The 18,379-nt window shown below is 42.4% G+C and overlaps 1 protein-coding gene across 1 annotated transcript in view; it reads right to left on the reverse strand.

Annotated features, from left to right (window-relative positions):
- The window catches only part of LOC307229364 (glycine receptor subunit beta-like), a 78,999-nt gene that overhangs the window by 11,694 nt on the left and 48,926 nt on the right, over positions 1 to 18,379 (reverse strand). Inside the window, exons 8-10 of the mRNA XM_079999354.1 lie at positions 8,984 to 9,136; positions 5,478 to 5,626; positions 5,225 to 5,383 (exon numbers count right to left, since the gene is read on the reverse strand). Of these exons, the coding sequence (XP_079855480.1) occupies positions 5,225 to 5,383; positions 5,478 to 5,626; positions 8,984 to 9,136 (461 nt within the window). The remainder of the gene's footprint in view (positions 1 to 5,224; positions 5,384 to 5,477; positions 5,627 to 8,983; positions 9,137 to 18,379) is intronic.

The following is an 18,379-nucleotide window of genomic DNA, read 5'->3' on the forward strand; positions in this document are numbered from 1 at the left end:
AAAGTAAATAAAGGCAATTGTCTAATTGTACATTTTTCCCTACAACAAATTAAACCTCACTTATGTAAATAAAATATTATCATTCAGCAGGAAAACAGGAAATCACCGGACCAGTTCAATTATTTTCAAATCCCAATGTTTAACTTGACAGTTATTATGTGACTCACTGCATACTTTAGGGTCATTTGGCAGCTTTCAACTTTTTCCCATTGTTTTAAAGAGGAGGATCAGAGCTTCCAAACAAGGTGTCACTTGTGCAAATCAAGCAAATATCCCTTAAGCTACGACTTGTTAATGACAAGGGTGTGGCAAACTGTGTTTCTGAGATAATCACCTTGAGAGTTTAGCCGAGACTTGCCTTCATTCACCTTGCTCCCAGAATGCAAATGGGGTAGCCAAAGCCACATGGCTACTTAACATACTGCGGAATGGGCCAATCACTGCTTGGTTCTTGTGTTTTAAGGGAACGTTGAACGTATTTCTTTTTTTTTAAAAGCTTCTATTTGACAGTAAGAATAAACATGTTTTATGAAAGTGGAATTTATTTTCCGGTGGTTCTTGAAAATATTCCATTTCATAGTCACATTCGGGTTGAAATCCGCTGTTTGAAATGTTCTCCAAGTCCGGAGTACTATCAGATTCATCGTCGCTGTCGGGGAACTGACTATCATCGCGGAAAATGAAGTCCAGTGCGCGTTGCTTGAACTGACTTAGATCTAATCGGACTCATCTACTGGTCAGATTAAGGTCGGCGATATGATTTAGATCTTCCTCCACTCGCTTCTCCTAATCAACTGGAGTTTTCACAGACAAGTCAAACCGGAGCCTCGTCTTGTTTACGGAAGTGACGTTGACGTCAGTGACACGCCCCCTCCACAACGTTGTCTCTGTGTGTGTATAAAACACGGAATATTTAAAGGTTGAACTCTATCAAAACGGTTTCGCATTGTGACTTCACATCACATGGAATAGGGATGAAAGATCTTCACCTGGACTTTAATATAGGAAACGATCAATCTGCGTCGTTCAGCGTTGTTTAGCGTCTCGGTAAGTGAACTGCGTTTCCCCCTGTAATATAACGGGAATATTTAACTCCACGGTTTAACATTTTTTTGAGATGGCAAGTTTTGCTGTGGTGGGACACATATGTGACCCACCACAGCAAAAGTCGCCATCTCGCGCATTTCTGAAATCGCCAGGAGAAGACAAATAAGTTGAAAAGTGTTCTTTTGTGTTGTTTTTTTTTATCTCTCAATGTATTTTCAAAACCAAGTTTGATTTATAAAAAGTAATAAAATGTTAAACCGTGGAGGAAATATTCTCTTTAGAGTACATGGGGAAACGCAGTTCACTTAGGAGACGCGGAACATCGCTGAATAACGCCGATCGATTGTTTCCTTTAAAGCGAGCATCCAGGTGAAGATCTTTCATTCATTCATTCATCATTCATTCATGATAGAATTCAACCTTCAAATCGTACTACTTTACACACACAGAGCCACTTTTGTGAAACTGCGAAGAAGAAAAACCTTTCGCACCTATGTCACTTCGGTAAACAGACGGTTAAAGCACAGCACGGGGGTGTTTCGGTCTCACTTGTCCGTGAAAACGTTCTTCTCCGTATCGTTATGGATTACGGGAAGCGCGTGGCGGAAGCTCTGAATCATATTTCGGATCTTAATCTGACCAGTGCGATAGATCCAACGACAGCGACGCTGAAGCTGATATTACTCCGGACTTGGAGAACATTTCAAACAGCGGATTTCCAACTTAATGTGACGATGAAACTGAATATTTTCAAGGACCACCGGAGGAGACCGACGATATGTCAGTTGTTACAACGGAAGAAGTTGATGACGTGATGAAGTCCGTTGAGGTTGGTGACAGATTTTCAGATTTCAGATTTTCTGAGACTCAGAGATTGAGATTGATATACTCTACATTTTGTTGTGTTGTCTGTACTTTTAAACCCCAAAAGAATTCCACTTTTATAAAACATGTATATTCTAACTATTGAATAAAAGCTTTTTTTTTTCAAAAGCAAAATTAGTTGTGTTGTTGAGCTGTTCGTGATTGGCCTATTCAGCAGTATGTTAAGTAGCCAAGAGGCTTTGGTTGTCCGCCAACTCCATTTGCATTCTGGGAGCTGGCTGAATGAACCTGGTGTGGGTAAAACTTTGGAGGTGATTATCTCAGAAACACGGTTTGCCACACCCTTGTCATTAACAAGTCATAGCTTTAAAAATAATTGCTTGATTTGCACAAGTGACACCTGTTGAAAGCTGCCAAATGACTCAAAGTATGCGGTGGGTCACATATACAACTGTCAAGTTAAACATTGGGATTTAAAAATAATGGAAATGGTCCGGTGATATTATCATTTCCAGCTGGAATGATAATATTTTTTTAACAGAAGTGAGGTTTCATTTGTTGTAGGGAAAAATGTACAATTAGACAATTGCCCTCATTTACTTTGCCACATGGATAATTGCGACCGGACGCTACAAAACAAGTGCAAATTGCACTCAAAACTGGATGCAAAACTTTATGGCAGTGTTTGCACTGTCATATCATCAGCGCAATATCTTTTGTGAATTGGACAGCGGACTTGTGTCTGAGGAATAGCACTCTGCAACATATGGTGGCAGAAGCAAGCCAGGAGACGACTTCCAAAACAGTTAACAGGGCTGTGCTGCCAGCGACAGGGGACAACGATACACAATGAAGACATTGCCTTGGATAATTTCTAATCCTATCATAAGAGTGGATGGATGTGAGGAGAACGATGGCCATCATGAGGGACAACACAGCACAGCAGAGGAGACAGGAGGGCTTGTTGGCATAGATACTGTATGTAGCCTGAGGGTCTCTACAGCCTGCTCCTCAGCCATTTCAGCCTTTCCCAGCACTGCCAGTCGTTACTACGACACCAAGCAGGGTGGCCGCATCCAGCCCTAGACATGATCTGCTATCACCAGCACCCTGATGTCCAACCCTGGCTCTGGAAGGGCTTAGTCAGATGAGATGTGAGAAGAGAGAAAGCCGAAGAAAAACCAGAACAACGCACGGTAGCAGTAGGCCAGGCAGCCGCCACGCAGACCCCACGCCGGACCCAACCGTGCCCCAGCTGTCGCCATCGTAACCAACCCACAGCAACCACTAGTGATCTATTTGAATTATTTCAGTCCGGATTCAGAGAACTCCACTCCACTGAGTGGCTTTCACAAAAGTGGTTAATGATCTTTTATTAGCAATGGACACTGACACCTCATCAGTAGTACAGTACTTCTACTCGACCTCGGTGCTGCTTTTGATACTGTTCATCATAACCTACTGCTAGATCTCCTTGACATGTGCATTGTGATTAAGCAGGTTTGACACTTTCCTGTTCTAGATATTATATTTCAGAGAGGACATACCGTTTAATTCATGGCAATGTGACCTCTGACTTGTGCGGTCCCGCAGAGATCGGTCCTTGGTCCTTTGTTGTTTACTATCTATATATTGCCACTTGGAGATACTCTGCAAATAATATTTAGCATAACAATGAAACCTGGTGTCATGTTATGACATCAGGTTTCATTGTTAAGCTGAAGATTCCCAACTTTAGATGCCCTTAGAACTAACTGAGCTGTGCAATTGTCGTACTCTAGAGGCGTGTCTTGCTAAAATAAAACAGTGGATGTCTGATTTATCTTGATTGTTTGCTTCTCAACTCTGAGAAAATTGAGGTAATTGGTCCTGCCAGACACAAGCCCCTGTTTAAGGTTACCACACTGAACTTTGATAATTGTCCAATTACCCAAAGTAACTCAGCAAAAAATTGTTATATTTGAGCCCACTTTCTTTTTTCCCCTGCACATTAAGACCATTACCAGAATTGCATTTTTTTTTTTCATTTTAGAAGATAGGGTCCATTCTATCCATGAGTGAAGCCATAGTCTATGCATTTGTAACATCCCGCCTAGATTATTGTAATGTGTAACTCTCTGGCCAATGTCTAGTATTAAAGGTCTCCAGTTAGTACAAAACACTGCGGCAAGAATCTTGACTAGGACTAGAGAGTTTGGCCATATTACACCTATACTGGCCGCCTTGCACTGGCACCCGGTTTACCTCAGATGTGACTTTAGGGTTTTGCTACTTACCTACAGTATAAAATATGACACAGCCTACCACCTTTCTATTTTACTGACTTAGTGGTACCTTACATACCATCTTGAGCCTTACACTCACAACATGCTGGTCCCTTAGCAATTCCGAGACTGAAGTCCACAGGCTGCAGAGCATTCTCACTCCAGGCTCCAGTACTCTGGAATGCCATACCTGTGGAAATCAGAGCTGGTACTTCTTTAGAAATGTCTTAAGACTTAAGATTCATTTTACAGTCTCAAATTTGATTAACCACACCCATCCTGTAAATTTGCTTCTTAGTCTGCCTTATCTTATTAATGTTGCCAACTTGGCATTCACACCTCAACCCCGACATCATTCCTTGCCTCCATTCATTCCTGAATTGGGTTCAGACTAGGGGATGCCGTTGATTTCTCTGTGAAATGTGGGTTTGTGAAGCCTGTTGAGACTGTATTGTGATTAAGAGCTATATACGTAAATAAACTTCACTGCTTGCATTATGCAGCAAATTACAGAGAAAGAGTGTTTAGTCTCCTTGATGGTTGATTATGTTTTTCTGTGCTATCACACTCGCCAAGCGTGGCATAAGAAGGGATATGAGAAGCTAACAAGTGTCACTGAACAAATTTGTACTGTTCCCTTGTTATTTGACGTTCATTATTTTGAATTATTTTGAATCCAATTACATTTTTAATAATATAATTTGAACTGAATCAGAAGGAAAAATATTTTTTCTTGGGAAAGGAAATGCTGTTATTTTACACATCACAAGGTGTGAAACGTTGTGACATGTAAACAGTATCCACAAAAACTTAAATATCACAGATTCAATAATTGAATCTGTGATATTTCAGCTTTTAATATTTAAGATTAATTATTAATTATCCTTTATCTTGCATTATCTGCCACTTAATCACTGATTATCTAAGACACAGCAATCTTTAACTATTTCTAATAAGTATGATGCAAATATAAAAAAATAGCTCATGAAGGTTTCAATCTATATGTTTTATATGTAATACACAGAAATGTAAAAAATATCCCTGCAACAACGGTATTCATATGTGTTATTATATTAATTTTGAATTACCTGCAAAGTGCTGACATGTATAGGTGTCCCACCGGTCCCATTAACTGTGTTGTTAGCTTTACTGAGGGTCTGTTTTCCTTCTTTCTCCTTTAATGCTTTTTCCTTGGTTGCCATTTTGGCTTTCTCTTCCTCAATCAGTTTCGGACTGTTTAACATCACCTAAGAGACAATTATTAGAGAAAAGAGGCAGATATATCAGCCGGAAACAAGTCAGCTGCACTTAAGTATTAAGTATTATAATAAGAAAAGTTACCTGCACCACAGCGTATTCCACAAGCGATGAAAATCCAAACAGCAGACAAGCGATGAGCCAAATATCGATGGCCTTAACATAGGAAACCTTGGGAAGCTCAGAGGCCAAAGACATACTCTCACTGGACAGAGAGAGTACTGATAAAATGCCTACAAAGAGTGATTTTAGAGGTTATTTTATTTAGAGATTACATTCATCAATTACATTGTTCATTGATGTTGCTACTGACAAAAAATCACTTGTACATTTATCATGAAAGAATAAATGCATGGGAAAGAGCCGATACGGGGAAAGTCCAAGGAAAGGCAAAGAACGAGAGCATTTTGTCTAATGGGACTGAAGATCTAGAAGGCTCTGCAGTGGTGGTTACAAAATTCATTGTGCAATCGACAAGCTACTCACGAGTGGATGGATTGAGTTTGCATGGTAGAAGGAAGGGTAGTAGATGGCAGGATGACTGGCTGGCTGTCTAGCTGGGTGGATGATGGGATAATGGAGGGGATAGATAATGGAATGTTGATGAGGTACAATGTTTTCTTATTGTAGATTCCTTATAAATGGGACTACTCCTTAAAAGTGCATGCAGTCTGGCACCCACGTCTCTGCATAGTTGACTGTAGTTGCGATGGTTCATTTCTACCTACCCTAGAGACTAGGTTTGTCTGTTCAATGGCAGCTGGCAGTTTTCCCGGTTGCCTCCCATGTCCAGCAGATTCAAACCATAGTTTGGCAAGTTTATATAAATGTATATAATATATTATAAGTTTATATAAAAAATGTTGCAAACTATGCATTTCATCAGATTTCCAGGGTTTGATTGATTCTTTTGCAGGTGAATTTGTTAATGTAAGAGATTAGAAACAGGAGGTTGTGTCACTTTCTTCTGGCCAACCTAATGCAATATTATATTAATTCAAAACATATTTTCATGTTTTATTTGAATATGCTATTCAAAACATGTTATAAAGATTTACTATGTTTTCGTTTTTTTCTGCTTTTGATGCCTTTGATTGAGCACTAAGTCAACCATTAAATGGGACCTATTATTCTCATTTTCAACGAGTTAGTAAAGGTCTCTGAGGTCCCCAAAACAAGTTTTTAAATTTTTTTTGCTGAAAACCACTCAGACTATGCATTTTAGCCATTCTAACAAGCCCCTAAATCCCATCCTGTTCCAGAACGGTCCGTTTCAGTGGGTGATGCCTCACTCCTGAGCTCCCTTGCTCTGTGAGCCAATAGGGTTTGAGCACGAGTCCCGGGTTCTGTGAGCCTATGGGGTTTGAGCATGACTTCTGGGTTCCATTGTATTTAGTCCGTAAACTTTTACTTATTTCAGCTTATCAGTCTACCAAATCTGTTTCTGAACAAATTTGAGGCAAGAAATAAGCAATCCAGTTGCTGAATCATCACTCATATTAGATCTACAAGGACAACTTCAAAAGTTTGTTCCCAATTTCGTTACCGTGCTTAAAGGTGGAAACTGCATACAGGGATTTTTTGTTTCAAATAGCAAATGTCAGATAAAATAAAATAAAGTAAATACATCAATACAATAAATACATACTATTTTTACAGACAATTCTTTCCCTTGTCTGCAGTTTTTCATGGACAGTTGGTATTAATTCCTCTTTCTTTAAAAATAAATGTGCTGGTCTGTGAACCCAACAGAGAAGTTTGGGGCGGCACTTGCTATGCTTCAGGATGGAGTTACTCAGATGGGGAGTTGTTCTATTTCTACAACTTAGGCCCCATGTGTTGTAGGAAGGGATCGTAAATATGAACGGCTTTTTTCGTCACGTTTTATGACCGAGGCAGAAAAACAGAAAAAACTAAAAACTGACTGGTTTGTCTTATCTCACAGTTTGTATGTTAGTAGGCCCAGCAGAGACGCATGCCAGGAACAGTAATAAATGATGGAAACCAACATTTCAATAACGCCTTGGTTTATTAATAGCAAACCTATTTTTTTATATTTTGCCTCCTCAACTATGATCCAAAATATTGAGTACCCGAACTTGGAACATTTATAAATTAATGCATATTTGTAGCCTTACTGTTGTCACAGCCATTTGTCATAACAACTTGTTTTGTTTTCCATGTAATTGCCACAAAGTGGAAGAATTATTGTAATTGTATCATGATGAGGAAAGATCTTTTACAATTTCCGGCTTAGTCCAGGAAATGAAAGGAGAGAGAGAGAGAGAGAGAAAGAGAGAAAGAGAATTGCTAACGCAGGACAGGAAAGATATATAAAGAACAAGATATTCACACATATTTTTGGGCATATGTAAAGCACTGTATGAAAAAAAAAAATCCAACTGTCCAATAAGTAAAAACTGGCACTTCAGAATGGCTGCAAGAAAAAAATATATAATAAAATGAATTGATAAAATATCAATGATGAGAAGAAATATAAAATATATTAAAAAACAAATTAACTACCACCTTGAGGATATGTATAAAAGAATGTTACAACAAAATACTTAAAACAAAAACAAAACACATTCAAGGACTATGGAATGTGCACAACAAAATTATTAGAAACAACTCAAGAGAATCAAGTTTCCCTCAGTACTTTGTTGACAATGATAAGAGCATAAATAACAGGGAGGATGTTGTAATTGGTTTCAATTGTGTTTTTTTGTAAATGTTGGACTGAAATTGGCAAAATAAATCAATTACCCAAATAGCAGTAGAGGGCAGTGGCCCGATGTAGAAAATGTCATCATTAGTAAAATAAAACAATTATTTTACTGATAATTACATTTTCTACATCATATATATTTCAAGATTCATTTAATGATTTAATGATTCTTGAAAACCGATTAAAAAGCCTTTGGCATTATGCCATAGGGGGCTATAATCCCAAATTAAGTTCTGTAATATCACTGAAGTTATAAGAAACTGATCACCGTTCAATAAAATTTCAAGGACTCTGTGGGGTCCTTTACATCAGACCACCATGAGGAATTCTGGCAGACATTTCAGAGGAAAAGTTGGTCAGAGGGTGAGTCTTTATCTCGTCTTAATGTCCCCTACAAAAACTCACGTGTCCATTTTTCTCTGCCCTCCAGTGTGATGCCACTGCATTATAGATTTTCACTGAAAAACGTTATTCGATCATGTAGGAAACAGCTATATATGTAGCTAACTACAGATGAAAGGCTAACTATGAAAGGCCTAAAAAGAGCAAATTTAATATTTCTCAATAAAATGTGATGTCCCACGGTAGGACAATTACTGTATGTGGAGTTGACAGAAAAATATGCAAAAGAAAAATGGTGAAATTGGGAAATTTGGTGACCACTTACTTTTCCTGAATATAAACAATTCATTAAATACAAATATTTACATTTCTACGTAATCACTGGCACTTACTATTGTGTTATTAGCATTAGCATTGTTATAGCATTGTCAGATCCTGAAGACAAAAATATATTCCTGAAACCCCAAAATGATTGTATTTCAGCAAGGACGATACATGCATACGTGCATGCATTTCTTACCTAGTGGTACCCTTGCTGCGGAGGCATCAGGGTTGATCCAGAATGACAACCAGGACAGAACAACAATTAACAGAGTTGGAGCATAAACGCCCATCATGTAAAATCCAACTTGACGACGCAACGTAAAGATCACCTCAACACAGGTGTAATACCCTAAAAACAGAAATAAGACTTTGTTATCTATTAAGGAAAAGTGCAATAAAAAAAAAGTGTTACAAAAAGTATTTTTATGTCAGAGGCCTGTAATCACGCACTCTCAGAAGCTACTGGACCTACCAGCCCAGGATGGGAATCGATGACACTACTCACTCATTCACTTACATCTGGAAGCTCAAAGAGCAAATTTTTCGCTTATGATTTTAATATTATCCTGCCTAATATGCTGCTGATCTCATTGTGTGGCTTTTGGACTCTCTAAGGCCCTGTCTTTAAGCGCCACACATTCTGGTGACCCTGATTTGAGCAGGAATCTCAGGAGGTAGAGTGGGTCATCTAGGAATCTGAAGTGTGCTGGTTGGTTCCCCGGATCCTCCCGATAGCATGCTGTAGTTTCCTTGAGCAAGATACTTAACCCCTATTTGCTCCTAATGGCTGCGTCCACCGGTGTATGAATAATTTCAAGTCACTTTGCACACAAGCATCTGCTAAATTGTGATGTATACAACAGTAGCGTTGGACCGAAAACGTTGGGACAGGGGGTACTTAAGGACTGGGCTGGGAAACACTTGTCTAAACAATTGAGTTAAGCAGGTGAAAGTGGGTCTCTCAGCATCTGAAAAAACATTCACCTACACAGGTTCCACCCAAGCTCCATCCTACCCCCCCTCCAGTTAATTATTTTGTACACAAACAGCTGTACCACCCCACTCCCTTTTTTAATCAAATCTACTCCTCCTCCTGGGTGATGAGGAGGAACATGGCCCTGCTGTAGACAAGAACACCTCCAAGACAACAATTATGCCAAGCGACTATAGGAAAGAGTCCTCACCATACATAAACATGATGGGTGATGTGTAATGGAAAACAGAAGGGGGTAAACACTGTGGGGGTATGAGACTGTCTGCTGGGCAGGTGAGAAACTGCAGAGGAAGGCAGCCTAGGACACAGACCACAAAGTCTGTCCGTTGCCTACACAATAAACTGAAGTGGGACAGATGTAATGCATTTATTAACAAAATGGGCTCAGGCTTAATTTCTTTAAAAATGTGTTTGATGTCCATCTCACCTTGTGCACAATGTTTTATAGTTCTTTTTTCTGAAGTGTTTTAAACTTTTTCATGTTCGTTTGGCTGTGCAACGTACATGCTGCTGTGCAATGTACATGTTGCTGCATCTACTGCCAGCAAGTTGCTGGCAGTAGATTCAGCAATTGTGGCATTTACCAAGCAGTCTGGTAGAAATCTACAAGGACTGAGCTCTCAGCAAAGCAGAGCCTATTCTCTCTGATGCAACATTTCATCCAACATTTCAGCCGTGCTGATTGATGATGTTGTTGTTGACAGTGATGTTGTGACTGTGACTATTTGTTTGCATTCCTTCGTCCGCGAACACTAGTGACATCATCCACTCCATTGCCACATCGTCTTAATGACAGTTACAGGTTGTTCAACTACGTTTCCCTTCCGGTACACACACAAACTTCACTTCAAGTTAACCTGTTTTTGACACCCCTAACCGCGTGTGGTCAGTACACCAGCCTGCTACCCCATCCTGTAGAATGACAGCAGTAGAAGACCTCCTGTATTGTTCCGGTGCCTAAAAAAAGGAAAAACAAGCACTCCTAATGAGTACAGGCCAGTGGCACTGACCTTTCATGTCATGAAGACATCTGAGAATGCACATCAATAAAAATCAGGAAAAAAAAAATGCTCCTATGTAGGAAAGGAACAAGCAGACTGTTATATTCTGCAGAGGTTCAGGTCTTTCAATGTGTACAACAGGCTACTGCAGGTTTTCTATCACACTATGGTAGCCAGTGCACACTTCACTGTTGTGTGCTGGGAGGATCAATGCTGGTGATGCCAAGTGGTGATGCTTAAGCAACAGCTTAACAAACTGGTGATGAAGGGTAGCTCTGATTTTGGTCTGGAAATGGCCAGTCTGGAGGTTGTGACAGGGAGGAGGATGGGGAGAAAGTTAAAAGCCATCCCCTCCTATCCTCTCTACAAGGAGCTGTGGCAGATCCATTTATACCCATTCACTTTGCGCACCCCAACTTCAACAATACCATCGCTCACCCCAAAACCAAGTCAAGCCCCTTCTCAAGAAACCATCCCTCAATCCAATCCCTTGGTGGTGTGATCACATACCATGACTTCTCCTGCTATGAAAATTACACTTCTTTCCCTTCTCAGAAACGCATATCTAGAGGCAGATCTCTGCCTATGTCTTCAAGACATAGCACATGGTGTCTGGGCACCACCTGAAACTCAACAAACTCAAGATGAGTGTTGACTGAGTGTTGCCTATTCTGAAATAAAAGATAATTTTGCCATTTTTTAACTCAGGCCTTATTAAAATGTTACAATACGGCCTAGGCTTAAAAATGAAGGTCTTTATCGGCTTAAAGGTCTGCAGGAGTGATATGTTTTGCATTAATTAAGACTCGCAAACAATTTCTAAGTAGCAAACTAATCTTTTAAATGACGTTATGCCTTAGTAACTGCAGCCAGTCACACAGACTGACTTGAGATCGAATCTTGAAGAAAAAGTCACCAGTCAAGTCACGCTAGTCCCCCATAGTCACGCATACTCTCCAAGCCAAGACGACATCCAAACTGATTCTCAAATTTCTGACTCACGAATTACACGTGCCTCAGCTAGAGGCAATCACACCTCAATCGGATTACGAACAAGATCCTTAAGCTGTGAGTGACAACTCGCAGATCTCAGTTGTGAATGAGGATCCGTGAGTCACGAATGTGCATCAGCCCAAGAGAATTCCAAAGACTATTCTGTGTCTCATTTACCAAAAGTTACACCTGAATCAAACGAACAACGTGTTGGAAAATTTAACTAATCTTTTTACAAAGTCACTCATAAAGTGATGCACAAAATATTTTCATCAAAGTGACTGGAAAATAGTCTATAATTTTAATTTGGATACGCAGTTGAGTGTCACAGATATTGGACGGACTGGAATCTACATAGCTACAGGTATAATTAATGTTTTGTCAGCCATTAACTTAAGGTTCTCTGATTTTCGATAAAGACTGGGATAAATTTTCCAATCTTGACAGAACATTCCCGACTCAGAATACATTGCTGGCCTGGGCAGATTGTAAGACATTTCTAGGGATTTCAGCAGCACGTCTTTTTTCACCTTTGTATTTGAACCCATACTTGTCTTACAAAGTCTCCAACAGTACATAGACCGACATAAGTGACATATGTTGGGACTGAAACAATTTCAACACAATTACACATTGATACAACATTGATTTACTCATTCAATTAACTAACAGGAATTTGCAATACCTAATACATATACCTATTGGGTATGTAAATACCTTTAAGTCAGAAGTATTATGAAATATGTTAATCTGTTATGTAAAATCTGAAAGGTACAATAGAAGAAGCCGACAAGATTTTAATAGCCAGGGTGATTCATCTAAAAACAGACAGGCATAGATATTAATAACAATATATTGACTGACATTGGCAGAAGAATTCACTCTACCATTACGAGTAATAAAATAAGAGTCCAGCTCAGAATTTACTGAGACATTTTATCTCACTAACATTAAGATACACACAATATTTCCTGATTACTTGCATTTTGTCCAAGATGTAAAACAGAAATGGGGACCTTTGTGCCTTTATTGGGGATGTGGGAAACTCAAAGAATTCTGGAAATCAAGTAATTCTGCAACAAAAACGACTTATATTTAAAATGGTTGAAAAACTCCCGAGTTTTTATCTGGTTAAATCTATGATCAATGTCACTCTCGACCCTCATGAGATTAGGTTATTAGGTGTGTGTGTGTGTGTGTGTGTGTGTGTGTGTGTAAGGTGTCCACTGGTGAGTGTACATGAAGTATCACAATTGGTTCTGTTGAATAAGGTCGGTATTATGGCGCCTCCAAGCAGCGGAAAGGGCCCCGAAGCCCCCCCAACCTGGCATCCGCGTAGACACCCTATGTGCTGTCCCGAGCACCCCGCCCTGCAGCCACAGATAAGCCGGAGGGCCGTGGAGCAACCCAGACGCCAGGCTCCGAGGAGCATAACCGAGTCCCAGGGAGCACGAGGAGACACCGCAACCCCAGGGGTGCACACATACAACCCACTTCCAAGTGCAGGCACAAGACGCAGCCACAGGCATAGAACCCGGGTTGCAAGAGCCAGGCACGGTCCACAGGCCTGGATCCAGGCACCCGGAAGGCACCGGCGCCACTCTCCGCAGCCCCACAAGGTCAGAGCACACCTTAAAGCAGCATGACTCCAGCCCAGCCGGCAGGGGGGCCCACCCAATCACCCCCCGACCAACCATGCTACCACACCGACCAGCCAGTCGGTGTGGCCAGTCCTTCAGGCAAGTCGAACCCGAATCACTCTCACCCCTCCTGCCCTGCAGACCCTGGTCTGGTGGAGTGTTGTTCGAAGTAGGATTGGTGTGCCAGTGTATGTGTTATAAACTCATATGAGTGGGATTAAAATTTCAGGATGGACGAGAAGAACACTTCGGCAGGAGCATGACAGGCAAGATGACAGCTGCCCGCCGCATCCCCACCCACATAGCTTGCACCCCAGCCATCCCGCAAGCCCTCGGCCTATTGTGTGGTGTATGTGCCGAGTATGAGTTTTGGCACTGGGAGGGATAGGTGAAGCGCGACCAGATCGATGCAGGGGCCTCCGCCATGCCGGGCAGCTCCGCGCCAACCATCGGGCCCCTGGTCAGCCCCCAGCCACCAAGCATGCAGACCACAGAACAGAGGGCGGCAGACGGCACCCCCACTTACAGCCCGACCCCCCGGCGATGAGCACTCCATGCACCGAGAGCGCCAGAGGACAGGTAACCCGGCAGCCTGGTGTGAGGACAGGAGACCGCCCCCCACCAACAGAGGCCACATGGTGAGCCCCACGCCGAGCACACCCAGCCAGGTTCAGGACACCGGTTGACCGGACCAGACAGAACGCCTAACCAGGCCCGGCACAATGGGTCGCCCCCCCAGAAGGACACACAAGCCCACCCACCCCGCCCACAGGGCGGGCGACCCCAGCGGTGCGCCAACCCGCTGACCATGGGGCCGAGACCCGAACCCGTGACCTGCACAGACTGCTGCCAAACCGAGCCCCAAACCCGCAACCACGGCCAAAACCAACACACGGACAACAGCTGCAGATACTCCCCAGGAGCATGCCCCCCCACCACCTCCAGGGACAGGCCAGCTCAACTCAGTAAAAGGAGCAGGCTCCACCACCCCGCCCCCCTAACACCCCCGAGGGGCTCCGGGACACCCCGCGACCAAAGACCTGGGCACCACGGAAGTCGCCAGAGCCGCCTGGTAACGCCTGGGAACCGCAGAGCCCTAGCAGACCAGGAGGATCTTCAACATGCCCCAAAACACCACGACATTGCCCCGACTAATGAAGACTCAAGTATTAATTGATGGAGTTATGTCAGTGATAAAAGTAGCCCATATTTCATTAAGTAAATCAACATTGTTTTTCGATATTGCCAATAGTTTTTCCATTGAGATTTATTCTATTAACTGTTACCATTGGGATGTTGTGAGATTATCTCTCTTTTTCATATTGAGTAATATTGTTTTCTTCGCAATTGTTTAGGCGATCAAAATGGGTTGGTGGTGTTTAACTGGCGGGTCGACTGAAGAGAGGTCACTGAGAAGCCATATAGACGCGGAGACTGGAATACTGTGCCAGAGAAGGGTTGATAGAGCTTCACGGTGATGTTGGTCCAGAATGCTAGGATAGGTGGAGAGCCAGAAGGCATGAAAGTAGTCATCCTGTGTATTAAGGGAACAGTGAGAGCAAATGTCTTCATCCAAAAAAAACATTTTGAACATTTTGTGTTCTGTGATATGAGCTCTGTGCAGAATCTTATATTGGATGATTGGTCCATACAGGGCCGCGGCATGAGGGTTCTTCCTGCTCTACGACTGGTTAATCTGCGGCCCTTCTCGGGAGGGCGCAGTCCAAGACACATCTCTTTTACTCACCAATATGGCCTGTCTAGGCCTAATGGTCAACATGAAGAAGAGCTCCATCACACCCAGTTAAAACATAACCTTCATAGGCATCCTCCTGGACTCTCAGCCGATGACGCCCCCACTGTCTCATCAACAGGTGGAGGCCATACTGTCTCCTCCTAAACTTTCAGAGGGGCACCTCAATGCCTTTCAGTATCTTCTTGAGAATGATGGGCATGCTGGCGGTGATGTTTATGTGCTTTGAGCAGCCACACCTGACCTGAATCAAGGTGGTTGGGGTCAGAGTGGCTGCATACCTGTCGCTCGTTGGTTGGTCTAATGAGCAGCAGGTAAAACCCCCATCCCCACACATGCTCAGGATAGGAGCCCTGTCATGACACATGTCTATCTACTCCTGGCTAATTCCAACTGGCCAACTCTCTACAATAAACTGGTGTTTACAAACCCCCATCTTCTGTGTCTCTGTGCCGGAGGTCCTGAAACACCACTTGGGTGGAGCATGGTAGGAGAACTGCCACACTGACACCTGTACAGGAACTATCCGGCACGGGCAAGGGACACAGAGGGGTCGTCCGAAGACGTCCTGGAGCCATTAGAGGGTCAACGGGTGGTCCAAGCACCAACCCTCCCCCGACTGACCGCAGCAGCACCCAGAGTGTTAGATAGATAGAAGATATGGGAACCCTGTTTCAGAGTCCTGTGTATTTATTAATTAAGGTATAGGAACCCTGTATCAGAGTGTGTCATATATGGTATATGAACCCTGTGTCAGAGTCTGTTTTATGCATTTTTTTTCATTTTTGTTCTCTGCTGGGGGTGGTGGGGGGTAGGCTTCGACCAGGAATTCTCCCTGGCCTCAGTTTGGTGTCGGGGATATTTGGTGTGGGGTTGGTGTGGTTTGAGCAGCCACACCTGACCTGGATCTAGGTGATTGGGGTCAGAGGATCTCTGTCATTACACATGTCTATCTGTACCTGGCTAATTCCATCTGGCCAACTCTCTAGAATAAACTGGTGTTTACAACCCCCCGTCGTCTCTGTGCTGGAGATCCCTGAAATGCCACTTGGGTGGTTTTAATGCCACAGGCTGCTTTTAACCCATCACGGGACAGAGGCTGGGAGCAAGGGACTATCTTTTCCAGTTAGAGCACTCAGAGCTTATGTTGGCGCAGAGGCAGACATTTTCCCAATAGACCAATTATTTGTTTATTATGGTGGGTGTAGGAAGGGTTCTGCAACATATAAGCAGAGACTGTCTTATTGGATTGTTGATGCGATATCCCAGGCAAATAAGACTAAGGGCTGTCCTCCTCCTGCTGGGATTAGAGGCCACTCTACTTGAAGTGTTGCCACAATGCGGGTAGCCTTGCAGGCCACGCCATTCAAAGAAATCTGCGCTACAGCTACTTCGGCAATCCCCCTGTACATTTTCCGGATACTACTAGGTTAATTAGTCACTCTTACTGCCACAGGAGCAGTTGTTTTACCAGGGCCGTCAACAGATTACCTGAGGGGTGGTGGATCCTCATGTTGATGTCATCCAGTGTGAAGCACCCAGTAAAAATGAAATAGAACGAGAGTGTGTGACCACAAATGTCCAATAGAAAACAAGTGCATTCAGCTCACAGCAATCTTCAAAGCAAACACTAGGTGACTAGGTAAAATGCTGTTCATCTACATGTAACATCATACTGGTATTGAACACAATACCACTATCAATTTCTTAGTAAAATTAAACAGACTGAAGAAAATAAGGCAAGGAGCTTTCCATGGTTTTATATAACCCTTATTAATAAGAATTATGTTGTAAGTGTAATATGCACTATGGTCCAGAAAATCAGAAGTTACTAAGATGGACTACGGAGCCTGGATGGATCAAACAATACGTCAGAATCAACACTGACACCATATCTAATTTTGCATTTTCACTTTTTGGAGAACATATAACATTTGGAGAGAAAACACAACAATTTCCAAGGTAAGTAAAAATTTAACAAATTCAGATTGGCCAATACATCTCTAAATTGGACATTCACTTGGATTTCAATATCCTTCTGTGACTTTGACCACTGATATAACCTCTGTCCTTGTGTCACACGTGTCACCCAGAACTAGCGAGTAGTTTTGCTCAATCCACTGTGGAAGTGGTAATTGCTTGTCCTACCGCACTGTAGAATGTGTTGGTTGTGTGCACTCAATGACAAAGTTCTTGTAGTCCAAGGCTTCGATATACTGCATGCATTCAAGTCTAGTTCTGCTCCATTGGGGTGTAGCTGGCCATCAAACATTCAAAAGGATCCAGGTTCAAACTCCAGGTAGGTCCAAAAAAACCTGATCTATAGTGAGCAAGGTCAGAGCTCACATTCAAGCTTCTAATCTAGGATAGTGGACCAAAAAATAAAAAAACTGGAGTACATCTTATCAAATCTTCTCATAACTGTATACTCTATATTACTTAAAGAATAACAATTAGAAATAATGAAACATTAATAATTGTAAAATCCCATTTGCAAATAAATATAGTAGTTTCGAGTGTCATAGAACGGTTACCAAAATAACCTCTAATTCACAATTAAAAATACAAAAAAGAATCCCCTCTTCACATGGTAATTGGCATAAAATAGCTGCCTCAACACCAAAAGCACAAGTGCATTGCGCCCTGCAATGGCTACCCACGGCCACACACACAAACATTTTAACTGTTGGAATAAATACCGTTTAGTACCCTGTGAGGGAAAAATGATTACGATCAACTATTTTGAATGAGGACAAAGGCCTCTACCGCCAAAAGGGGCTTTGAAAACCACCACAGTGATGACACTTTCGATCCTGGAGAGGGACGTCAACAGGCTTTTCAAGAGGCAGAAGCCCCACAAAGCAGCCGGACCAGACTCTGTCTCTCCATCAACCCTGAAGCACTGTGCTGATCAGCTGTCTCCATGGTTCCAGACATTCTCAACGTTCACTGGAGACATACCAGCCTGCTTTCAATCAGCCACCATCATCCCAGTCCCAAAGAAACCAAGGACCACAGAACTTAGTGATTACAGACCCGTCGCCCTGACCTCTGTGTTGATGAAGTCTTTTGAACGCTTTGTGTTTTTTCCCACCTCAAATCCATCACAGACCCTCTCTTGGACCCCCTGCAGTTCACCTACAGAGCCAACAGGTCTGTAGACGATGCAGTAAACTTGGCCCTCCACTTCACCTCCAGCACCTGGACTCCT

Source organism: Zeus faber (genome assembly GCF_960531495.2).
Source record: "Zeus faber genome assembly, chromosome: 4".
Classification (NCBI taxonomy): domain Eukaryota; kingdom Metazoa; phylum Chordata; class Actinopteri; order Zeiformes; family Zeidae; genus Zeus; species Zeus faber.